This window comes from Muscardinus avellanarius (assembly GCF_963383645.1).
Source record: "Muscardinus avellanarius genome assembly, chromosome: 5".
In the NCBI taxonomy this organism is placed as follows: domain Eukaryota; kingdom Metazoa; phylum Chordata; class Mammalia; order Rodentia; family Gliridae; genus Muscardinus; species Muscardinus avellanarius.
In genome coordinates, this window is record NC_137790.1 from 90,439,161 (window position 1) to 90,464,939 (window position 25,779).

At 43.1% G+C, this 25,779-nt stretch overlaps 1 protein-coding gene across 1 annotated transcript in view; it reads left to right on the plus strand.

Moving 5' to 3' along the window:
- The window catches only part of MCF2L2 (MCF.2 cell line derived transforming sequence-like 2), a gene marked incomplete at both ends in the record, with an annotated part of 233,944 nt that overhangs the window by 183,253 nt on the left and 24,912 nt on the right, over positions 1 to 25,779 (plus strand). Inside the window, 7 exons of the mRNA XM_080696562.1 lie at positions 7,196 to 7,262; positions 8,362 to 8,477; positions 10,156 to 10,225; positions 15,093 to 15,185; positions 15,776 to 15,868; positions 22,205 to 22,276; positions 25,622 to 25,747. Coding sequence (XP_080552688.1) covers positions 7,196 to 7,262; positions 8,362 to 8,477; positions 10,156 to 10,225; positions 15,093 to 15,185; positions 15,776 to 15,868; positions 22,205 to 22,276; positions 25,622 to 25,747 — 637 coding nt within the window. The remainder of the gene's footprint in view (positions 1 to 7,195; positions 7,263 to 8,361; positions 8,478 to 10,155; positions 10,226 to 15,092; positions 15,186 to 15,775; positions 15,869 to 22,204; positions 22,277 to 25,621; positions 25,748 to 25,779) is intronic.

Consider the following 25,779-nt stretch of genomic DNA (forward strand, 5'->3'; position numbering starts at 1 on the left):
GAAATGGATAATAGGAGGGAATCTAGAGGAAGAAAGGGCCCTGTGGAGGAGCAATTAGGGTGACCAATCAGAGGGGATGGGAAGGGGGAAGATGGAATCTCATTAAAACATAAGATGTACGTAAACAAATATATGAAAGTTAAACACTAAATCAAGCATGGGATTGAGGGAGCGGTCTGCAGTACCAGTGAAGGGAAGGAAGGAGGAACAGAGGGAAGCAGGGGAGGGAAACTGAGGCTTTCGAGAAAGGAAGCGACTTAACCTATTTTATATGTTAGAAATAGAAATAGAATTGGAAGTCCAGATTCCTGAAACTCGGTGTTTTTATAATGCCATGCAGGTTTCATTCTAATTTTTACCTTATTTAATAATCAGCAAGTGGTTCCTTAGATGCACTCAAATGCAGGTCAAGCACGACAAGGTAACTATGCGGGCAGAGCCTGTGCTTTCCAAAGCCATACAGATCTTGGGCCAGTCACTTCGATGGCTCTGGCCTTCCTGGCTTTTATTTGCTTGTCTTGCTTGTCTGCTTGGTTGGTTGGTTCTTTTTCATCTGTAAAAGGAAGACATAAACTGGATTGCTCTTAAAGTTATATCTGATTTTAGCATTTTATGAACCTCCCAGGTGGTTGGCCTGGCTCCACAAGAGACATTACTATTACTTGATACAGGAAACCCTTTTACTTTTTTCTTCCTCCAGAAGGTTCCTGGGCTATGGCCTAGCACAAGCAAAGCTATAGGTTCATTCTCTAGCACTGGTTGGGGTCGGGAGAGGAACATCTCTATTTAAACTTCACTCAAACCGGGCGTGGTGGCGCACGCTTGTAATCCCAGCATTTGGGAGGCAGAGACAGGGGGATCGGGGTTCGCAGACAGCCTCAGCTCCTTAGCGAGGCCCTCTGCAACTCAGTGGGACCCTGTTTCAAAATAAGGAATAAAAAATTGGACAGGGGGTGTAGCTCGGAGGTCAAATGCCTCAGGGTTCCATCTCCAGACCTGCAAAAAATTAAATTAAATTAAAATTAAAATAATAAATAAATAAAAATAAACTTCACTCAAAGTTGGCAGTATCTCCCTACTCTGGCATAATTAAGTGCACCCACCCTGCACCTGTTGCTTCATTCTAGTTATTTATTTTCTCATGTCTAGCCTAGGAGTTTACTCAGGTCAGGATTAGGATGCATTTCTGTATCCCCAGGGCCCATCATGGTGTCTAGCTTATAGCAAGGAGTCAGTAAATGTTTGATAAATTAATGTAATGATTGGGGTGGGAAACAAGAACAAGAGTGGGTTACTGCTGTCATCCGAAGTTGTGAGGGCTTTTAAGGATGCTTAGAATTTGAAAGGAAGTAGAAAATGGTAATAACATCGGCCTACCTAAAGGAGCAGGTGCCTACAAGCCAGAGCAGTGCTACTCAGATGAGTAGGAAGCCTGTCTTCGAATCATCCGCGTTCTTGTGAAAATGACAGATTCCACTTGCAGCTCCCAGACGTCACTTCCCATTCCAAAGGCTTGAGCCTGGATTCCCCTGGACAGCAAGCTCCTTAAGGGGCGTCTTATCACATGGATGAAGAGTCTTACCGTTCTGGAAGGAACCTTGGCAATTGGGGGCAATATCTAAAGCTATTCAAGTTCTTGCAGAAGGAGAATCATTTGGATGGAAATGGAGCTTCAGGAAGGGAATAGCTCAGTGATCTGCAAAATAAACCAGTGGAAACCCCAGTTTATTTTGTGTTCAGTGATCTGCAAAATAAAACTGGTGGGAGATCTCAGAGGATAGGGTGAGCTGCTGGGAGGTCACCACAGGGGTCAAGGTGAGAGCAAGTTAGAGCTTGTTTGAAGGTGGTAGCGCCAGGGGTGGGAAGCAAGCCCTGAGTCCTGAGGTGGAAGCCGGGCGGGTTGAGGAGGAAACAGGGAGAGGGCAGGAGAGTCTGAACTAACAACTGTGTTTTAGTGACCTAGAAAACCCGCAATTCCACTAATACACGTGATATTTCCATCCCATGAGTCCTATCTCAGCTTGACCTGATCAAGGTGTCTGAGAGGCAGCCGGTGAAGACCTGTGAACCCTTCACGACATGGGCTGGAGTGTGACCTAAGGCCAGGGGGAGGACTCAGAGGCAGGAGAGTCAACAGCGGGAGGGAAGAGGAGGGAAGGAAGCCTGGGAACCTGACTTCAGGCCTTTGAAAGTGATAATCTAAGACTCTCTTCCATGTGTGCTGTTGCAGGATGGCAAGAGTGAAGAAAACTCTTGGTGGCAAGTTGTTTGACAATAAGGAGCAAACAAGTAAGCTAGTGCAGCAATGCAGCATCTCAGCAACTGGGCAAAACCCTCAGCAACTTAGTGAGACCCTGTTTCAAAATAAAATAAAAATAAAGTCTCAGGGTGTAGCATGGAAACAGAATGCACCTGGGTTCAATCTCTGGTACCAAAATAAAGAGCCAAAATAGATTTCCAAAAGAGTAGTTCCTGAAAGGGTTCCCTTCTGTTGGAGAGCGGAGAAACGGGAGTGGTGGGGGTGAGGGGCAGTTATTCAAAGGAACAGATGAAGTATAGGGACAAAGAAGCTTATTAACAAATCTAACATGGATGGCGTGTATATGAATGACCTTGCTTACCAGACAGTCTTGTGTTCACTGCTATTAAAAACATGCTCTTCCATTCTTGCCCCTTGGTCATGGTGTTATTTGCAAGAAGCAACTGGTGTGGTATAGAATGGAGCCAGATATCCACAGCTTTGCTTCCATGCTACTATGAAATGTGGCTGCAGAGAAGAAATATTCCTTTAAAACACATCGCGTAGCCGGGCGTGGTGCCACGCGCTTGTAATCCCAGTACTTGGGAGGCTGAGACAGGAGGACTGCACAGGTTTGAAGCCAGCCTCAGCTACTTAGTGAGAGCCTGTTTCCAAATTAAATATAAAATAGGTCTGGGAGTGTAGCCTAGAGGTAGAAGGCCCCTGGGTTTCATCCCCAGTGCCAATAAATAAATAAATAAAATAAAATAAATCACATTGTGCCCCATTTCACCCTTAATCACCTAAGGGGCGGGGAACCCATTTTGAAACGTAAACAAGGTGCCAGGATGTGCCTTAGTGAAGGCAGGCATAACAATGGAGGCTGCTCAGGCCTCATAACCCTCCCTGCTCAGGCCTCTAATTACAGTCCTCTGCCTGCGGTAGGTATCCATTGGGGCATAAGTTGCTGCAGGTGTTTAAATGTTTTTATGTTACCTGAGTACTCACAGTGCTTTCTGCTGATCACTGATATTACATATACTTGATGACTCCAATGATAAATCCTGAGAGTCTTTTTTTGTGAGCTCATAAATTTTCTTCTGTTTGATAAGCTCCATTTAAGGAAAACAGGAGAAAAAAGGAAGAACAATAGCTTGATGGTATCCTAAGGATTGTTATTATCTCTTAAATATGAACTGAAATGTAGACATCCAGTGTCTGGAGCTGGGTGGTGGGATTCATATCACTGGAGTTTTTATCCGTTATACTCCAAAGGGTAAAATGAAGCGGCAATGTGAGATCTATAGACTATTTTCCAAACTGTAAACTGGAACTTGACCTGACAAGCAAGGGTTTTCATCACTACCTCTTCCTCCCCCTCCCCCTCCCCTCCTCCTCCTCTTCGTCCTCCTTGTCCTCCTTCTCCTCTTCCTTCTCTTTCTCCTCCTCTGTTTTCTCTCTTCCTCCTCTTTCTCCTTCTCTTCTTCCTCCTCCTCCTTCTCCTCTTCTTCCTCCTCCTCCTTCTCCTCATCCTCTCTCTTCCTCCTCCTTTTCCTCCCTCCTCCTCTTCCTTCTCTTCCTCTTCCTCCTCCTCCTCACTACTCTCCCTTGTCAGATTCCTAAAACCTCCTAAATTCTCCAAGTTCCCCCCTTACTTTCAGAGAACAAGATGTATTTCTACCCACCATTCAGTTATTTTCACCTTCTGATTCATGTAATCTACAGTACCTCCTTAACCCTTTTGGTGCCAACTTTTCAATTCTGCCAACATAGTAAATATTTGAAGATTATTTATTTCAAAGTTACCATAAGTGGTGTATTTGTTACTCACTTTCAGTTTTTATAGCCATTCCAGATCTGGGAGGAGGGACCTGGTGGACTTTAAGCTGCCTTGCCAAGATCTCAAGCCCAGTGCTTCGTGTGGGCATAAGAGGCTATTGAGGTCAGGTTGTTCTGAGAGCTGACCCCAGGCCTGCGCTCCCCTCTGACAGAGCAGCTGTCCCTGATTCAGGATTATTTGTAAAACAGGGAATTTCTTACCTAAGTATCTTAGCTAACCATGTTCTTAAAGTAACTTTTTGGTAGTCTTTATGCTTCCCAACATTTTGTCCTCTCTCAATACAAACCCTTTATCACTCTTAAAACAAGGATCGTTAAATAGATAGAAAAACAATCATTTGAAGAAAGACTAATTGGTGAGCTACAAAATATGTAAACTATGTGATTCCTATTTCTTCGACAGGGCTGGCATGTCATTACCTCCAGTAATATTCATTTTAAAATGTTATGTAAGCCACTGTTTAAGTGATAAATGCAGTAAGTGTCCCATTTGCTTTAAAAAGTGAGACACTAGCTATGTGTGGTGGTGCCTGGCTATAATCCCAGTACTTGGGAGGCTGAGAAAGGAGGACTGCAGGCTCAGGGGCAGCCTCGGCCACTTAGCAAGACTTTCAGCAACCGAGAGAGACCCTGTATTTTTTTCCCCCATGGTACCGGGGATTGAACCCAGGGGTACTCTACCTCCAAGCTACACTCCCAGTCCTGTATTTTATTCTTTATTTTGAAACAAGGTCACACTAAGTTTTAAAGGTCCTCACTAAGTAGCTGAGGCTGGTGGAAAACCTGAGATCCTCCTGTCTCAGCCTCCCAAGTACTAGGATTACAAGTGTACGTGACCATGCCCAGCAAGACCCTGTTTTAAAACAAAAAATAAAATAGGGCTGACAATGTAACTTGGAGGTAGAATGCCCCTGGGTTCAATCTCCAGAAACACACACACACACACACACACGCGCGCGCACACACACACACACACACACACACACACACACACCAGAAAATATAGAAGGGTGTAGAATAAAATGGAGATGTTCTCCTTCCCAGTATCTAGCCTGAAGGTTTTTTGTTTGTTTTGTTTTTGTTTTCGTTTTTGTTTTGCGGTTCTCAGGATGGAACCCAGGGGCATTCTACCTCCAAGCAATACCCCCAGCCCTATTTCTTTTTTTTTTTTTTTTTTTTTTTTTGGTGGTACTGGGGTTCCTGGAAGCCCTTCTACCTCCGGGCTACACTCCCAGACCTATTTTATATTTTTATTTAGAAACAGGGTCTCCTAAGCCAGCGCACGTGGCTGGCTTCGAACCTGCGTGATCCTCCTGTCTCCGCCTCCCAAGCGCGGGGATTACAAGCGTGCGCCACCACGCCCGGCCCCTATTTCTTATTCTTTATTTTGAAACAGGGTCTCACTGAGTTGCAAAGAGCCTCACTAAGTAGCTGAGTCTGTCCGTGAACCGTGATCCTCCTGTCTCAGCCTCCCGAATGCTGGGATTACAAGCGTGCACCACCACACCCGGCTCTGAAGTTCTACTCTCCAAAGGCAAGCACTGTTAATGATGGTTTCAGTTTCTTTGTGTATAGTAAGCCCAGGACCTTTTGTACACAAAGCACACCATGTGCTACTGAGCTACACCTCCAGCCCTGGGAAGCATGTATTTTAAATTTGGTAAGATATTTCCAAGTTATCTTCCGAAAAGCTTGCAAGTGTTTCTACTTCCTCATTTACCAGTCTTATTTGGGGGTTCAAAATTTCTGCCATCCTAGTAGATGACAATTATGACTCCGTTTTGAACACGTCTTTCCTGAATTAGTGTATGTTGAGCATTTCCCCATAATTCTAACAGTCATTTGTATGTTGGTATAAATTTCTTATTTTATGTCTTTCTCCCTTTTTCCTGTTGAATTATTTATTTCTTGCCATATCCACTTTTGTGACAAAAAAGAAATCCTTGACTGAGACTTCTGTCCAACAGTTTGCAGAAAACCATAAAGATATATATTCTATGCATGAACACTTGTATAAACAGTTACACTTTGAACCCTAAAAGCATGGATGTGGCCACATAGCCTAAAGAGAAGGATAACGATCTCTCTGGGATAGATGTGGGAACTAGCCTCTTTTTTTCAGTTGGATTTCTATTGCTCTATAAAATTTGACCACAAACTTGGCAGATTAGCTTGCAGACTCTGGGACAGGAGTCCAGGCACAGCAGGACTGGGATTTCTGTTAGGAGTCCCTTGAAGGCAGAGCCAAGTTGTGCACTAGACGGGTTCTCAGGTGGAGCTCTGCATGCTCATGCAGTTGTGGCAGGGTTCAGCTCCTTGCAACCGTCGGACCCAGTTCCCTGTTCCTTGCTGGCTGTCAGCTGTGGGCCACTCTCAGCTCCTGGAAGCTGCCCACTTTCCTTGTCAGATGGCCCGATCTAAGGAGTGTGTGTGCTTAGGATGGGCCCAAAGGGATTACCTATCTCACAGTCATCTGAAGAGAAAAATCTCTTCATGGTAGCACCTAAGTTAGTATTTGATTGCCTCACCTGGAGGAGGTGTTTGTAAAACCGGGCCCTAGGAATTTGGGTACCATCTTAGAATTCTGTCTACCATACCCTCCATCCACAAAATCACACTGAAATGCCCCCTGCCGGAGGAAAGAGGCGTGATTAGCATCCATCTAAGTTCATGTACAGCAAAACACATCCAATTGGATCAGAGATCTTGATGTGAGCAGAGAAACTATAGAAAGCTATAGAGAAAATCTAGGAAACCACATGCACAATGAGGCTGTCGGGCAGACCTCCTTTGATCAAGGATTTAAACCTGACATTTCCCAGTCCAGTGTCCACCCTCTTGACCCTTTGCCATGTGGCTCGCCCAGAGGATGGGCCGCACTGATGGATTTTGAGTCTTCCGACCCTGCTGTTTCTTCTTGATACCAGTGTGAACAGAGAGTGCTTTTGTGAGATGCCAGCCTTGGAAGCGCTAGAATAGAATGAACTAGTCGGAACCTGAGCAGGAGAGCCAGGAGGGGGAACTGTATTGATGAGCTTTATTCTAACAGAATTCTAAAATAGTGATCTCCCCCACCCCTTTTTCTCTTTCAATCTTCCACCTGCTGCGGTGATTCAGGCGCATTATGCACGACTTGCTTGAGACTGAAAAGATTTATATAAAAGAAATTAAAACCATAATTGATGTAAGTAGATTGGTGGGAAGGGTTAAGTATACTTTTTTTCTTTTCTTTTCTTTTTTTTTTTTTTGCGGGTTTGGGGATGAACCCAGGGGCATTTGGCCTCTGAGCTATACCCCCTGCCCAATTTTTAGTCTTTATTTTGTTTTGTTTTGTTTTGGTGGTACTGGGGTTCCTGTAGGCCCTTCTCCCTCTGGGCCACACTCCCAGACCTATTTTATATTTTTATTTGGAAACAGGGTCTCTTAAAGCCAGCGCTGCTGGCTTCGAACCTGCGCGATCCTCCTGTCTTTGCCTGCCAAGCGCTGGGATTACAAGCCTGTGCCACCACGCCCGGCTTAGTCTTCATTTTGAAACAGGGTCTCACTGAGTTTCGGAGGGCCTCACTAAGTAGCTGAGGCTGTCGGCGAACTGCGATCCTCTAGTCTCGGCCTCCCAAATGCTGGGATTACAAACCTGCGTCACCACAACCGGCTAAGTATACATTTAAACAAGAAGTTTCTTGCAGGAAAAAACTCAACACAGTTGCCATCTCTCTAGAATTTCCACCAAGATTTCAGTCTTATAATATCACAAGTGCCTCTCGGTATGAATAAGAACATCCTGTGGCTCTTTATCCATGTAACAAAGTAGCTACAGAGGACTGTGCCAATCCACGCTGATTTCATCAATGCCCAACTAGGCTCGACATATGCTTGCCAATAAAAAATATTACAATAGAAAAGTTTTCAGTACTTACTAAGAGAAAATTTGCTTCCCATTTTTTAAAGTAAAGATGGCAACTCTGTTGCTGAAACAGGGAGAATGTAGGTTTGAGGTCAGCCTCAGCAACCTCACAAGGCCCCCAGCAATTTAGCAAGACCCTTTTTCAAAATGAAAAATAAAATAGGGTTGAGAGTGTAGTTCAGAGGTAGAATACCCTTGGGTTCAATCCCCAGTACCATAATTTTTTTTTTAGAAAAACCATATATTTAATAGAAATCTTCTAGAAAACATGTGTGTTATATTCCCCAATTTTTTCATAAAATTTTGGTTCTTGAGATAGGTAATTCAGAGCGTATCATGTATATTACCTGTAAAATCGACCTTGTTTTCACCTCTGCAGGGATATATCACTCCAATGGATTTTATTTGGCTGAAACATCTGATTCCAGATGTTCTTCAGAATAACAAGGACTTTCTCTTTGGGAATATTAAAGAGCTTTACGAATTTCACGACAGGTACTTAATAATTCACATTATCAGAAAAGTGGAAAGAAAAGGAAGAGTGAAAAACAGACTGATGGAATTTGGACATGAAAGTATTTAGACATGTTCAGTGGTTTGGAGGAGGATGGGCATGAGAAGAGGGGGGTAGCTCTACAGGATCCCTGAGGAAGAGGGAAAAGACACCATTGGGACACACTGAGTGTCCGGTATCCACGTCATATTAGCCGTGTGTCCTTTGCTTTATTTATTTATTTATTTATTTATTTATTTATTTATTTATTTTTTATGCTTCAGCGTTTATTGAGTGTTCTGTGCCGGGTACTGTGCTCAGCACTGGAAATACAAAGATGACCAAGACACACACCACATTCCTATTATCATAGGGTAGTTCTGGGTGTTAGAAAATGTTGACCCATCAGCAAGTTGTTCCTGGACCCCAGGGCTGCTTGGATGTTGAGTTGTGGAGAAGTGGAGGAGGGAGGGACTTCCAACCTTCTCTACTCACATGAGCAAGCTGCAGCTTTGTGGCTCACTGTACCCCCATAATGGCCCCAAGCCCCACACCTGATTAATGGGGGAGGAAAGACCACCTGTTTCCTAACAGTGTCTGGTCAGAGGCAACACTGAAATCCTATTTCTGCTACTTTCCCGAGAGAGGTGATTCAGCTTCTTTGAGCCTCAGCTTTCCAACTTCTGAAACCTTGCTTGCAAGGCTGGTGGAAGGTCACGTGAGATGTTTGTGGAGCAGGTAGCTTATGCCTGGCTTATAACAGGCTCTCACTGAAGTCAGTAAGAGCAGCGACAGCAGCGGCAGTTCTTCTGAACACTACTTCCCTGTAGCATCAGTGTTTCGAGCTGTGCTTGGTGCATGATCCGAACAGTTGTGGCCGGTTTCACGGTCACCATAGTAATGCCTGCGAGTACATTTTTCCCTCCCAAATCAATGTGTAAAAGATGAGTCAATTGGGAGGCTGAGACAGGAGGATTGCAGGTTTGAAGCCAACCTCAGCAATTTAGTGAGGCTGTCAGAAACTTAACAAGACCCTGTTTCCAAATAAAACATAAGATAGAGCCAGGCATGGTGGTGCACGCTTGTAATTAATCCCAGCATTTGGGAGGCTGAGACAGGAGGATCGTTATTTTGTTTTTGTTTTGGTGGTACTAGGGATGGAACCCAGGGGCCTTCTACCTCCTGGCTACACTCCCAGAACTATTTTATATTTTTATTTGGAAACCGGGTCTCTTAAGCCAGCAAGGCTGGCTTCGAACCTGCGTGATCCTCCTGTCTCCGCCTCCCAAGTGCGGGGATTACAAGCATGCACCACCACGCCCGGCTAGGAGGATCACTTTTTGAGGACAGCCTCAGCTCCTACTTAGTGAGGTCCTTTGCAACTCAGTGAGACCAAAAAACAAACAAACAAAAACAAACAACAGCAACATAAAATAGGGCTGGAGGTACAGTTCAGAGATAGAATGCCCCTGGGTTCAGTCTCCAGCAACACACACACACACATGCACGCACGCACGCACGCACGCACACACACATGCACACACTCACGCAGTCCAGAGCAATGAATCCTAGAGAACAGAATCCTTCTAAGCACTTCTTAAAACTTTATATGATTTTTACTTTAAAATATGTTAGCCCCATACATGTAGAAATCAAGCTGTCATACTTTTATTTTCCCAGGACTTTTCTAAAAGAATTGGAAAGGTGTGCTGAGAGCCCCGAACTTCTGGCATGTTGTTTTCTCAAAAGAGTAAGTCTCTGCTTCCAATAGGCCAAAATAGCCATGTGATTAAAGCTGGCCTTTATTTTCCTGTGTAAGTGGCAAAGACAAATGGAAACACCAAATATCTAAAACATCTCTGCTTTTCTGACACCCTTGCTTTATTGACATGTAACAAATAAAAGTTGCATATGTTCAAGGTATATGATGTAATGATTCAATAGATGTATATATACACTCTAAAATGGCAGTCACCAGTTAACTAACACACCTGTCACCTCACGAGTACCATTGTGTGTGTGTGTGCATGTGTGTGCATGTGTGTGTGCGTGTGCATAATCTAAAAGAAGTTAAACACATAGAAGTAGAAATTAGAGTGGTACTTCCCAGGGCCTGGGGGTGGGGAATGGGGTAATGGTAGTCAAAGGGCAGAAACTCCTAATGATAGGTAAGTAAGTTCTGGAGATACCCAAGTTAATAATTATGTGCTTGAAGTTTGCTAAGAAAGTAGTCTTCTACCTGCCCTGTGAGTGCCTCGAAGCATAGCTGCCCACCCCCCGAACGTTCCTGTGTCCAGTGAGTCTGTGTGTGTATGTGTGTGTGTGTGGTGCTGGGTATGGAATCAGGGGCATTCTACCACTGAGCTACATCTCCAGCCCCATTTTTTTATTCTTTATTTGGAAACAAGGTCTCACTAAGTTGCAGAGGGCCTCACTAAGTAGTTGAGGCTGGTTGCAAACCTGTGATCCTCCTGTCTCAGCCTCCCAAGTACTGGGATTACAGGTGTATGCCTCCATGCCCTGCCAGTGAGTCTGCTTTGACTGAGTTCACAAAGTGAGCCTGGCTTCCTGCAAAGCCTGTGAATGGGAATACTGGCCACCCAGGGTCCCCAGAGCAAACAGTCCTCTTCTGAATGGCCGAGCTATGTTTTAGGGCAAGAATCACACAGTAGGCTTAAAGCCCATGCTCAAAAGGAGAAGCACTGGTGTTAGACTAGAAATCTCAGAAAGTATATTTTCTTCCATCTTATTTTTATTTTCACTGGCATAGCTACCTTTGAGTTACATTTCTAGCCCTTTTTGTATTTTATTTTTAAACAGTGTCTTGCTAAATTGAGGGTCCTGCTAAGTTACTGAGGCTGGCTTCCAACTTGCAGTCCTCATGTCTCAACCTCCCCTGTACTGGGGTTACAGGTGTGGGTCACTCCTGGCTTCTTCTTCTTCTTTTTTTTTTTTAACAGCATAAAGGATGACTGAAAACCTTTAAATATATAGACTTTCTTATGCTTAGTACCCAATTTATGAACTTCCTGACCTATAACAACATACCTCCAATTACCTTGTCACTCCACCCCTTCCCGGCCACTTTCTTCTGGTCCTGTTTCTGATAAGTGGAAGAAAGCAAACAAAACTCCTCAGGCCTTGAGTCATTTGACGTAGTGGAGAAACCAAGTCTGCTGTGAGCCTGCATGGGCTTCCCCCACAGTCTCCTCGTGGGCTTTCCATCCAGTGCCAAATTTACAACACGCTGGGAGCTATTTTGTACAAGTCAATTCATTTTCCCTTTAGTTTACCGTTAGGACATGACTGGCACTTTGTCCTATTTTGATGGGAAGTCTGGGCAATCAGAAGTACTTTATGGTTGTTTACGTCATTCTCTCAAAGATTATTTAAATTGTTGAATGAGACAAAGGCTGAATTCCTGACAGAAAGAGTCGATATTACCAGAAATTGTTCAGAGGATTGCTGACTGGCCACTTCTTAAAAAATAATTCCTAGTCTTATATCTTACAAAGATTTTATAGTCCTTCATGTCGGATAAGCCTTGGAAATCATTAATCTAGAATTTGCTTCTGATCCTAAGTGATTTATGTTGTTGGGAACAAAATACAAGTAATAAATTCTTATCAAGTGTAAGTTATTCTCTGGGATATATGGACTAACTGAAAAAACACAATTATCTAATCACCCAGTCTTAGAGGAAGAAGTTAGCGCTGGCTCTTCAGGCTCCTGGTGGCTAGCCAGCGAGGCAGGCCCCTTCCCTGAATTATAGCAGTTTCTCTTTTCTCAATAGTATTTGCAGAATCCACTAACTTCAAGATGAATTATAAATATTCTCTTATCTAAGTGTCTTAACCAGACTGTCTGACCTGCCTCATCCAGAAAGTCTCCCCTAGAGACTCTACTTTGTGGAGAATGGATTTGCCAGGCATTTGCTTGGAGTTCCTCCCGTTGCCCTGAGATTTCATATGGGAAAAGGCGGGACTCAGAAAAGGCCACTCCCTTCTAAGTTGAGTTGTGTGGCCTCAACTAAACAACTCCAACCTTTGGACTCTCACCATCCGCCTGCATAAAACAGGTTTTATAATACCCGGTATGCAAAGTTATCATGGGAAACAAATGAGAGTGTATGCAGAGGGGTTCTACAAATTAAGAAGTGCTTTGGCAAGAGCTACCATTTTTTGAGAATTTTGCATATATTGGGCTTATGTTGAGAAGTTTCTGTGTCATCTCCTCTAATCCCACAACCATTTTAGGAGTTGGCTACTTTTATGAGTCCATTTAACAGTGATGGAAACTCAGGTTAAGAAGGGTTAAGTAACTGGCCTTAGTCCATATCATTTATCATTGACAAAGGCAAGAACTGAACCTGGACTATCTGCCACCAAAGCTCACAGTCTTAATCCATAGCAATCATGCCCCCTTGTGTAAATATTACTTTTGTGTAGCAATCTTATAGCCTCTGACTTATTCTACAAGGAAATTAAGGAAATCAGCACTCCAATATGTTTCTGGTTAGTGCACATCCTTTTTCAAAGCAGTTTTGGACTATTAGCCGGTACAAGGGCAACTTAGGTAGATAATCTTATTTTAGCAATGAAGGCTTACAATGCTTTGCATTACTCAAAGGGCAGAATCAGGACCGAGGGGTGAAGGTTCCAGGAAGGCAGGTTTCAGCTCAGTCCCCTGTTACTAGGAGAGTTTGGGAAAGGGGTTGGCTGGTGGAGATGTCACAGTGTGTGGGAGGCCAAGTCTCCAGTCTTTTCCAGCTTTTAAGAATCTTCTGGTGAGTGAACATTGAAAGCAGTAAGAACTTGATTTCTTTTAGGAGCTAATGGCTCATGCCTTGGTGCTCTGACAGACTAAAGGTAGGTGAGATGTCCGTATCTGTTTATAGTATTTTATAAGCCTGGCGTTCAATATGGCAGGAATGTTTCCTATAGCTAGGCTAGTATGCTATTTGAGCCATCGAGTTGAACATACAGCACATCAAAGGCGCTCAGTAGATAGTTCTTGAATGAATGAATAACAACTTTATAATAGTTAAGCTCCAAGTTATTATTCTAGTTCCTTAATCAAACTAAACCCAAGAGCCAACTCTTTTCCTAATATGTCTCTCTCTGTCTCTCTCTGTCTCTCTCTCTCTGTCGCTCTCTCTGTCTCTGTCTCTGTCTCTGTCTCTCTCTCTCTCTCTTTCTCTGAAATCAAAGGGAAATGACCAAGGGCAGAATTGAAATAGTTGTTATATTGAAACAGTCACTTATAATCTGACAAGAGAGGGGAGGAGCTAGAGAAATGAAAATAATTCACTATAACAATGTGTTTCTGGTTTGGTTTTTGTCTTGGTGCTGGAGATTAAACTCAGGGCCACAAGCACTCTACCACTGAGCTGCTCCCCTCCCCAAACACCAGCAATGTGTTTAGAAGGAGAGTAGACATTGTTGAAGCCAAGAGGGAAAAATAACCTATATGAAGGAAATCAGGAGTTGGCCTGGGCAAGAGGAGAGGGACACAGAACTCTGCAAGGAGGTGGCCTCAGGGGCCTCTCCACTGGAGCAGTCTGGGCTCTGTGGCTGGCATAGCTGCAGTGAACAGCCTCCCAGATGTAGGCAGCGAGGCCAGCAGGCTGCTCCATGGACTCGGGCTGCCCCTTTTAGCTGGGATGTTGGCATGTGTGTGCCCACCTCGCAAGGGCTTTGACACAGTGAAAACGTAGGCCATGCGGCACTCAGAAACCCTCTTGATCTCTGTGATGGAGTCACATAACTTTTAGGGTCTCAGAGACTTGCGGTGCAGGTTGAAGGTAATGTCAGAGGCAGAGTGGGCCCCTTTGAGTGAGGCCCAATGGTGGAGATATGTTTTGTTGTCCATTCTGCCACAGTTTCCTTTGGAGGATATTTCTATTTTGGTGTTCTTAGATTTCTTTGTAGAGTTGGTGTCATGATGATCCTAATAAGGAGAAGGTGGGAGAGAGAAGGGAGAGGCTCTCAGCCACCAGTATTTATTCTGTTGCTTTTGTCACTCTCTACAGAACTGTTTGGGGAAGATATTTGTGTCCAGGACAAAGAACAAGGGAAAAAAGAAAAAGACAAAAAAATTGTTTATAGCCAGGGGTGGTGGCACATGCTTGTAACCCAGTACTTGAGAGGCTGAGATAGGCCTGGAGGCTCGAGGCCAGCCTCAGCAATTTAGCAAAACCCTCAGCAACTTAGCAAGATCCCCTCACTCTTAAAACAAAAAATTAAAAGGGCTGGGAGTATAGCTTGGAGCCATATACAATGTATATGCAATGTATATATACAATGTCCCTGAGCTCAATCCCAAGTACCACAAAAAAAGTAAAAATCATGCTCATGAATTTACTTATGTTCTTATTAGCAGCCCCTGTAGATGCTCCAGAGTACTTTGTTGATATCTGCATAGATTACTTATGGTTGTTTATAGTCCTCTGCTCACCTCCCTGCCACACACTGACCCAACGCAAGCCTGTATACTGTGTACCCCCAGTTCCTCCCACATTGAAATGCTATTGAATAAATGAATGAGTGAATGAATGAATGAAATTGTGTCATACTTTCAGTTGCTGACTAAATGGTTCTAATTTTTTTCCCACCCAGAAAGAAGACCTCCAAATATATTTTCAATACCATAAGAACCTGCCGCGAGCAAGGGCAATCTGGGAAGAGTGTCAGGACTGTGCCTACTTTGGGGTAATGTTGCATCTACAAACTCTCAAATGGTTCTCTCCCTCTGTATTGAATTTGCAAAGAAATCAAAAGTGTGATATAGGAAGAGGACTCTGGCATGGGTGTTTGGCCAGGGCTGTGAGGGACAGGTGTGGTCTAGTGAGAAAATCAGTGCCTTCTTCTTGGGTGGGATTTAAAGATGAAATGAAGTCAAGAATGTCAGATTTGGGGGCTTCATGGAATGATGCCAAAAATGTCCCTCCAGACTCCTATGGACTGAATATATGCCACCCTGCCCCCAACTTGAAGACAGGCTACTCCTTTTTAGAAGGACTGGAAATGCCCACTGTCCAGTGGACTTGCTTACTAAGAGGAAAAATGGTCCTGCTTCTCTAGTTCCTCTAGAGTCCAGCCACCCCTGCCTCAATCTCTCATTTCACGTGCTGTTACCTAAGGTCTGGGCGGGATGGCTAAGCTGGTCAACAGATGCCCTCTTACTCACAAGGAACCCGTTTTGTTTCTTGTATCTAAGTGCTGCCACTTTTGGTGTGTGTGTGGGGGGGTATGTGGTCTGTATGTTTTGTTTTATGTCATTCTGTTTGGCTTTTTTAAAGGTATGTCAACGCCAACTGGATCATAGTCTCCCTCTTTTTAAATATCTCAAGGGACCAAGTGAGAGACTGATAAAATACCAGATGCTGTTGAAGGTAAAGTCAATGAAACAGTGCTTTGCTCTGCTGGGAAATCAGATGCCTGCACTGTGGCACGCGGCTCCTTAGACATGTGGAGTCATGTCTGGTCTTCTAAGGGTTAAGATATGTCTGGTTTTTGGCATTTTTGTCCTTCCAAGTCTAAATCAGTCCTTCTCAATAAGGAATAAGACCAAAGAATCAGAGTTGGAAGGCACCTTGCAGCCTGGCTGATCCAGCAGATGGCTCAGGGCATGAATCTCCAGGAGCCTGGCTCAGAGGAGAGGTCCTTGGGAGCCATGCAGGCAGGGGCCTGCAGCCACGCTGCTGGCTGCTGAGAGGATGGGGAGGCAGCCCTCAGCTCTCCTCTCAGACCTGTGAGATACCATCAGCTCCATTTTACAGATGAGGTCGGGTCCTTCAGCTCTTTCTTTTTGTTTTTCCCCAAAGTTATTCTTTTATGGGCAGTAAGACAACAGAAGGGAGAAGGCCAAACTGGAGTCTTTGCAGTCCTTAGATTTAGGATCTTATCCTACGAGCAGTTTAATAGAATGAATTTTGCTGTCTGCAGCCCTAATTGGGGCAGGCATGCTTGTTCTCCTCCACCTCCTGTTATCTTTACCCCCTTAGTGGTGAGGCATTAGCTGCTGGGCCTTTAGAGGCCAGCGCTGCCAGACACCCCAAACAGAACACAAGGGTCTATCAAGACTGGTTTCCTACATGTGAGCCTAAGGGGAAGTTTGGGGCACACCTACAAGCCGTCTTTTGACAGTACTGACAGTAGTCGCTGGGTTCTTCTTTGGGTAATTTGTACTTAGGACTTGGTATTGTGGGTACTTTGCCACATATAGCTCTTCTCTTGGTACTTTGTACTAGTACTTCATTACTTTGTGACATATAGCTTCTCCACAATCAGACTTGCCAGCAAAGCTCTGAGGTGTGAAGAAATTAAGGCACAGAGAGAGTAAGTTCATTTCCCCACGTTGCATTCTGCCCTCAAGAGAAGTTGCCCTTTCAGCCTTCCGCCAGTAGCCCCAGACTCCCTGCGCTTCTGCCACTGTTGAGCAGCTTGGGGACTTTGACCTCTGGCATCCTAGTTTCCTTCTGTAAAATGAAGGTAATGGAACCTCCTCCCTACGATTATTGTGAAGAGCAGCACATGGACAGCTGCATACAACTGACCCCCAGAGAGCTTCCATGACATACAGCTGTTATTTTAGACCTTGAGACCTTCGTGCCGGTGTGGGATGGGAAGAATGGTCTTACTGCTTCCCTCCATCAGTGGCGGCTACGAGGAGGTTTGGATACAGCCTTTACTTGGGGCCCCTATTCCTCTGCCCAGCCTGTGGTTACTGTCATTTACGCTTGTGTGTGTGTGTGTGTGTGTGTGTGTGTGTGTGTGTGATGAGAATCTTACTACTTGCTGAGCCTGTCCTCAAACCTGTTATCCTCTTGTCTCAGCCTTCCGAGTACTGGCATTACAGGTGCGCACCGTCACACCTGGCTTCTTTTACACTTTAGACATCCCACCACTGGGCTCAGGAAGCAGGATGTAGTGGTGGTCCTCCCTCCCTGGCTGGGTTGGAGTTTTCCCACTGGGGCTGCGTATCTCATGGCTGAGTTCTTCAGCACAGGAGGAGGGTTGTGGAGCCCAGTGATTAGGAATGCCCTTAACTTCTGATGTTAGTCATTCTAGGTTGGGGTCTGGACTCTGACACATCTGGGCTTTGTGAACTCAGTCAAGTTACTTTAACTCTCTTCCTCTGACCCCCCCCCACCCATGTAGAACTAAGGTAATGAATGCTTTTTGAGAATATTAAATGAGATAATACAGGTTAAAAGAATTTAGAAGGTTTTATCAGTTTCCTTTGGCTGAGAAAATGAGATAGAATCACTATGAAATACTCCCTAAGGATCTGAGATGGGTTGGGGGAGGCTACCCAAGGCTGAGCTTGTTGTGGGCCTGGGAAAACATGTTCAAGTTGTTGGCATGCCCATGCACAAGAAAAGCTGCGTCATGTTCCCCACCCCGAGGGAGGAAGCTCATTCATTCCGCAGCTCCGAGCCATCAGCTTGTTGGAAAGAGTACCGAGGTTGAGCTAATTACCTTGTGGTATAGGAATAACCCTGGTATGCGTGTTTTACTACAGTATTCTAACTTTAATTCTTTTAGGATTTAAAAGATGATTTAATTCCTAGTCTTTTGAGAAAACTCCATACTGATCTCCAAAGTGATTGTACTAATTTATAATTCCACCAACAATGTATAAGAATTGTTATTTTCCCACATTTGCTACCTTGTATTATTGTTTGTGTTCTTGATAGCTGTCATTGCAGCTGAAGTTAGATGGAATCTAGTGTCATTTTGATTTGCATCTCCCTGATGGCTGATGATGTTAAACATTTTTTGTGTTTATAATGGCACAATTCACAATAGCCAAATTACGAAACCTACCTACATGTCTGTCAAAAGACTAATAGATGAAGAAAATTTGGTATATAGACACAACCAAATTTTACTCAACCATAAAAAAGAACAAAATTATGTCATTTGCAGGAAAATTGATGGAATTAAAGAATGTTACGCTAAGTGAGATCAGCCAGTCTCTGAAAGTCATGGGTCAAATGCTTTCTTCTTATATATACAAACAAGAGAAAAAATAAAAAAACAAAAGAAACTTCAGATGAATGAGGAGAGAAACCAGTAGAACAGGATTGAAGGAGGGAAATAGGGAGAAAAGAAAGAAAGATTGAGGAAGAAAGCAATTAAAATAATATTCTGTCCATATATGAAAGTATCACCACCATTCTATCATGTTCCAGGAAGGAAGAAAGAGAAATAGGGTGAGACGCAGAGAAAAATACACAATGCCGTGCACATATATGAATATATCACTTTGAATCTCACTATAATGTATAATTACAATGTACCAGTAAAAGTACTTAAAAAAAAAAAGCACCTTGAGAAACTGGGCGTGGTGGCACATGGTGGCACATGCTTGTAATTCCAGTACTTGGAGGCTGAGACAGGAGGATCTCAGGTTCATGGCCAGCCTCAGCTACTTAGGGAGGTAGCTCAGAGGTAAACTGTCCCCAGGGTTCAATCCCCAGTACTGATAAAAAAAAAATTTTTTTTAAAGGCATCTTGGGTCCCCAGTGCAGGAAATTCTCTTTAAATGTAAAAGAAAGGAGCTAAGGGTGATAGCACATGATTATAATCCTAGTACTTTGGAAGCTGAGACAGAAGGATCAGATCACAGGTTTGAGTACAGCCTCAGGAATTTAGTGAGGCCTTCCACAACTTAGTGAGACCTTGTTTCAAAATAAAAAAAAATAATAATAAGCCGGGCGTGGTGGTCCCTGCTTGTAATCCCAGCATTTGGGAGGCTGAGACTAGAGGATCCAGGTTCTCAGCCAGCCTCAGCTACTTAGTGAGGGCCTTTGCAACTCAGTAAGGCCCTGTTTCAAAATAAAGAATAAAAAATAGGGAGCCAGGTGTGGTGGCATGCTTGTAATCCTAGCACTTGGGAGGCTGAGACAGGAGTATCACACAGGTTCCAAGCCAGCCTCAGCTACTTAGTGAGGCTCTCAGCAACTTAGTGAGACTCTGTTTCCAAATAAAATAGAAAATAGGTCTGGGAGTGTAGCCTGGAGGTAGGAAGCCTCTGGGCTCCATCCCTAGAACCACACACACACACACACACACACACACACACACACACACACAAAAAAAAAAAAAAAAAAAAGACTGGGGTTGTAGCTCAGAGGTAGAATACCACTGGGTTCCATCCCCAGTACCGGGGGGGAAAAAAAGAATAAAAAGATGGGCATGATGGCACTCGCTTGTAATCCCAGTATTTGGAAGGGGGAGACCAGAGAATTGTGGTTGACAGCCTCAGCTACTTAGTGAGGCCCTTCGCAACTCAATGAGCCCCTGTTTCAAAAATAAAAAGACTAAGAAATAGAGATGAGGGTATAGCGCAGAGGTACAATTGCACTGGGTTCCATCCCCAGTATGGCAAAAAATTAAATAAATAAATAAATAAATAAATAAATAAATAAAATAGTGCTGCAGGTGTAGCTCAGAGGTAGAATGTCCCTGGTTCAATACTAAGTACCAAAAATATAGATATAAATATAGATATAGAACAGATGTGTGAAAGGAAAAGAAAGGATAGGTTACACAATTAAAAACAAAGACACATGAGCTGGGCATGGTGGCGTACCCTTGTAATCCCCGCACTTGGGAGGCTGAGACAGGAGGATCACACAGGTTCGAAGCCAGCCTCAGCTACTTAGTGAGGCTCTCAGCAACTTAGTGAGACCCTGTTTCCAAATAAAATATAAAATAGGCCCGGGAGTATAGGCCGGAGATAGAAAGCCCCTGGGTTCCACCCCCAGTACCACCAAACACACACACACACACACACACACACACACACACACACACACATTCTCTCTCTCTCTCTCTCTCTCTCTCTCTAAAAAAAAAAAAACACAAAACAAAGACACATGAAAAATTGTAAAAATATGAGCAAAACAAGTGACAATTGTCCAGAATACTTAATCAATAATGAGCTCTTTAATAAGAGGCCGGGCGTGGTGGCACACGCGTGTAATCCCTTCGCTTGGGAGGCGGAGACAGGAGGATCACGCAGGTTTGAAGCCAACCTTGCTGGCTTAAGAGACCCTGTTTCCAAATAAAAATATAAGAAATAGGTCTGGGAGTGTGGCCTGGAGGTAGAAGGGCTTCCAGGAACCCCAGTACCACAAAAAAAGTAAAAAGAGATAAAGCATATAGGCAATTTAGAAAAGAATAAATACTAATAAAAGCTGGGCAGGGTGGCACAGACCTGTAATCAGCTACTTGAGATGCTAAGGCAGGCGGATAACAAGTTTGAGGTCAGCCTTAGCATCTTAGTGAGATTCCGTCTCAGAATAAAAGGAAAGGCATGTAGGTCTGTGATTAAAAGAAAAGAAAAGAAAACCTCTTGCCTACCATGTGTAAGGCCCTGGATTTCATCTCCATAACCACCAAAATAAAAATTCAAAAATAAGCCAGGCATGGTGGCACATGCTTGTAATCCCAGCATTTGGGAGGCTGAGACAGGAGGATCATGGTTAGCGAACAGTCTCAGCTACTTAGTAAGGTCCTTTGCAACTCAGTGAGACCCTGTTTCAAAATAAAGAATAAAAAAATAGGGCAGGGAATGTCACTCAGAGGTAGAATGCCCCTGGCTCTATCCCTAGTACTGCAAAAATAATTATATATATTTTAAAAAACGTTTGTTACTGTATATATATTACAGTAACAAACTTTTTTTTTAAAGTTTTATCTCAATAGTTATTTGAGGAATTCAAATTTAAACACTAGTCAGGTAGGGTTTCCTTGTTGGTTCAAATGGCAAAGATTTGTAATTATATGGTAATACTCAATTTAGGTAGGAACTGGCAAAGCAAACTTATTTATAGCTGGTAGGAACACAGTCCTTCTCCAAAGAACTTGGAAATATGCCTCAAACTCTTTTCTCCCACACTGGGGACTGAACCCAGGGCCTTGCACATGCTAAGCAAGCACTCTACCAGTGAGCTACACACTCAATCCTTTTAATTTAATTAATTTAATTAAATTTAATTTTTTTTCTTTGTGGTACTAGGATGGAACCCAGAGGCTTTCTACCTCCGGACTATACTCCCAGACCTATTTTATACTTTATTTGGAAACAGGGTCTCACTAAGTTGCTGAGAGCCTCACTAAGTAGCTGAGGCTGGCTTCAAACCTGTGCGATCCTGCTGTCTCGGCCTCCCAAGCACGCGGATTACCAAGCATGCGCTACCACACCTGGCTCTAATTTAATTTAATTTAATTTAAAGATAGGGTCTCATTAAGTTGCCCAGGCTGGCCTCAAACTTACCATGCTCCTGCCTCAGTTTCTCGAGTAGCTGGGATTACAGGTGTGTGTCATCACACATGACATCTCAAGACTCTTAACATGTAAAATACACAAAAAGTATTATAGTTAAAAATTATTATAGTAAAAAAGTATTTAACAGCAGAGCAGACCATGATTCACAATAATAATTAAATTATGGTTTATATATATGACACAATGCCTTGCCACAATTTAAAAAAGGTTTTAGAAAAATAATTATACTTAGAGAAATGTTGCTGATGAGGAAAGTTTCAATAAAATAAAAGGTGTGCACATTGGGATTCCATGTTTTTGGAAATAATTCTGGCAAAGATATTGTTCATTCTTTCCATTACAAATTCACACAGTTAAGCACTGGGTGCAATAGATTTCGTTGGCAATCTACTCCTTGATTTTCAACAAGTTTTTTGGGTTAATGCAGGATCTATTGAATCTTGAATCTCCTGAAGATATGGAGATAGACCCAGGTGACCTGGAAGGAGGATCAACTAAGGTAATGTAGTAAATATTGCATTTTATATAAGTAACTGTTCATGGTGTTTGCCTATTGGGTAGGATTTACCACAATCTTATTTTCTTTGTTTATGATTTTAATGACTGGATTGTAAAATTATGGGAAATACACACAATGGAATTCTACTCAGCTATAAAGAAGAACAAAATCATGTCATCTGCAAGAAGATGGAAAGACCTGGAGAACATTATGTTAAGTGAGATCAGCCAAGCACAGAAAGAGAAGGGACTTATGTTTTCTCTAATATGCCCAAATTAAGGAGTATTAGGGATGCCAGAGGGACTCCAGACAATGGAGGACAAACCTCACCAAAGCTAGAATGGAAAGATAGGAGAGGAAGAAGGCTGAGGTTGATTAATGAAGGAGCTACATCCGAATTTGTGTGAAAATATAAATATAGCGTGGTTAACCTGGACACTCATTGTTGGGAGCGGGGGAGGAGAAGTGGGGTGGAAGAGTACCAAGCATAGTCTGAATGTATGCCATTTTCAATATATTCCACATAAAAATAAAAATAAAAATAAAAAAATTAAAATAAATAAAATGTTATAAAAATTGTATGTATCCTATAGTTTTAATCAGGGGAAAAAAGCAAGTTTGAAGTAAAGATTTGTAGCCTAATGAGAAATAGTAATCTAGTTTATTCATTTTTATGGTAATTCAAAATTAAGCAAATATGTTAAATATATATAGAAAAGATTAGAAGTAAATTTGATTGCCGGGTGTGGTAGCGCAAGCTTGTAATCCCCGCGCTTGGGAGGCAGAGACAGGAGGATCGCGCTGGTTCGCGGAGCCAGCCTCGCCGGTTTAAGAGACCCTGTTTCCAAATTAAAATATATATAAAATAGGTCTGGGAGTGTAGCCCGGAGGTAGAAGGGCTTCCAGGAACCCCCAGTACCACCATAAAATAAAAATAAATAAATAAATAAAAAGAAGTAAATATGATAGAATCTGCTAAGGCTTTCCAGTGTGGCAGGATTATGTATGATTTATGTTTTCTTCTTTGTACTTATAATAACTATTTTACAGGCCGGGCGTGGTGGTGCACGCTTGTAATCCCCGTGCTTGGGAGGCTGAGACAGGAGGATCGCACGGGTTTGAAGCCAGATTCAGCTACTTAGTGAGGCTTTTAGCAACTTAGTGAGACCCTGTTTCCAAATAAAATATTTTTTAAAAAAGGTCTGGGAGTATAGCCCGGAGGTAAAAAGCCTCTGGGTTCCACCCCTAGTACCACACAAAAAAATAAAAAAATAAAAAATAATAACTATTTTACATCAATGCATCAATGCCATATTCTTCTCTGAATGTGTGTGGTGTGTGTGTACACACGCGCATGCACAGATGCACATTCTGAGACTCTCAAGGTCCCCTTAGAGAAAACGGAAGCCACACCAGGTTAAGAAGAAACTGGTGGTTTGGCAGCAGGGTTTCTTTTCGATTTCCTTTAGATTAGTCTGGTTTTGACAAGAAAATCTTGAGATGTGTCTCAAGTAGCACATCTCATCTGCATCTCTGCCCACTCGGCATGCGTGATGAGGACGACTTGAAAACAGGTCTAGATGACCATCGTGCAGTGGGACACAGGGGGCCAGCCCTCGTTAGAGAGGCAATCAAGTGGGTCCAGACTTTTCTAAAACCTCTATCACATGGTGTAAAACTAGCCGCCTGGTGTGTCTGCGAGAGGACAGCTAAGAGAAAGGGGATTGGAACAAGAAGGTATCTAAAATAAAAACGAAAGTGTCAGCGAAAGAGGTAGATGCCCTGTATAAGAACTTTTAATTCCTTATTGTTGATGCTAAAATAAACTTGGGTGAGAAATGGTTACCTTTCACCAAGAACTGAGGTGCGTTTGTTACAAGTGAGTAGAGTTTTGTGGGATGTTTCAAAATAAAGAATAAAAAATCGGGCTGAGGATGTAGCTCAGAGGCAGAACACATCTGGGTTCAATACTCAGTACAAAAAAATTTTTTTGAAATGTTTAAAAAGCATTACACAGAATAAACCGAAATCTTTTGATTTTTATGTACTAGGTGGCAGATGAGTTTGCCCATGTAGGTAGCGGGGGGAAATTACCAGAAACCCCAAATGAAAACCTTCCCAGCTGAAGCAGTCATCGCCACCAGGCCCCTCCTAAGCGGCACTGTGTTCTGATTGGAGCATGGGTCCTCTCATGGGCAGTGACCGCTTTTCTACTTAAATGTGGAGTCTTTGTGTGTGGGAGTCTACAATGACTTATCTCTTTGGCGTATTTATTTGTGGTGCAGTGTGGGCAGGACTTGGGGAGCAGAGGAGGGAGGAAGCAGAGCTGGGGAGAGTCAATGTGGCAAATGCTACTGTTATGGCTTCCACATGTATGTCATTAGTAAACCTTCACACCACTGCCTGTTCCTTGTTTGTGTAGGAGTTTACACATATCCTCCTCTGGGATGGCCTTAATTATAATTTTACCCATGGAAATAAGACTTTTATAGTAAATATAGCATGGTAATCCTTTGATGGTCTTTTTCAGTAAGTCCTGGGAGGCGGGGGTGTAGCCTATTTAAAGAGGCTTGGTTTTCTTATGCTTTAAAAAGGCCAAGTTCGCCGGGCGTGGTGGCGCACGCTTGTAATCCCAGCGCTTGGAATGCTGAGACAGGAGGATCGCGCATGTTCAAAGCCAGTCTCAGCTACTTAGTGAGGCACTCAGCAACTTAGTGAGACCCTGTTTCCAAATAAAATATTTAAAAAATGGGTCTGGGAGTATAACCTGGAGGTAGAAAGCCTCTGGGTTCCACCCCCAGTACCACCAAAAATAAAAAAATAAAAAAATAAAAAGGCCAAGTTCTCTGTGTCTTACAACAATACAACAATACTATTATGTCTGTAATCTCATGAACTTCATTCTTTTTTTTTTTTTTTTTTGGTGGTACCTCCAGGCTATACTCCCAGACCTTTTTTATATTTTATTTGGAAACAGGGACCATTTACTTCTGAGATATACCCCATCCCTATTTTATTTTTTATTTAGACACAGGGTCTCAGTTGCTTAGGGCTTAACAAAATTGCTAAGGCTAGCTGTGAATCTGCAATTCTCTTGTCTCAGCCACCCAAGTACTGGTATTACAGACTTGCACTACTATACCAGCTAAACTTTATTCTTAGTACAGTGCACAGACGATTCAGTAAAGGGCTTTTCTTGTTTTTACTACACATCATATAACTTAAGCTAGCAAACATCTTTGGTCACCAATCTTGGGAGCAGGGAGACAGGTCAACATGCCCTGGTTTTCATCTTTCCTGGTAGCTGATACTTTTGATTTCCAACAAGGCATTTGCTTTCCACAGGATGAACCAAAGAGGACCAAGGATCCCTCGTGCTCTGCTGAACTCAGACAAGCTTTGGCAGTGATCGAGGATTTGATCAAGTCCTGTGAGTTGATGGTGGACTTTGCAGCAGTCTCTGGATGCCCGGTATGTTCCTCAGCAAGTGTTGAGAGGTTTCA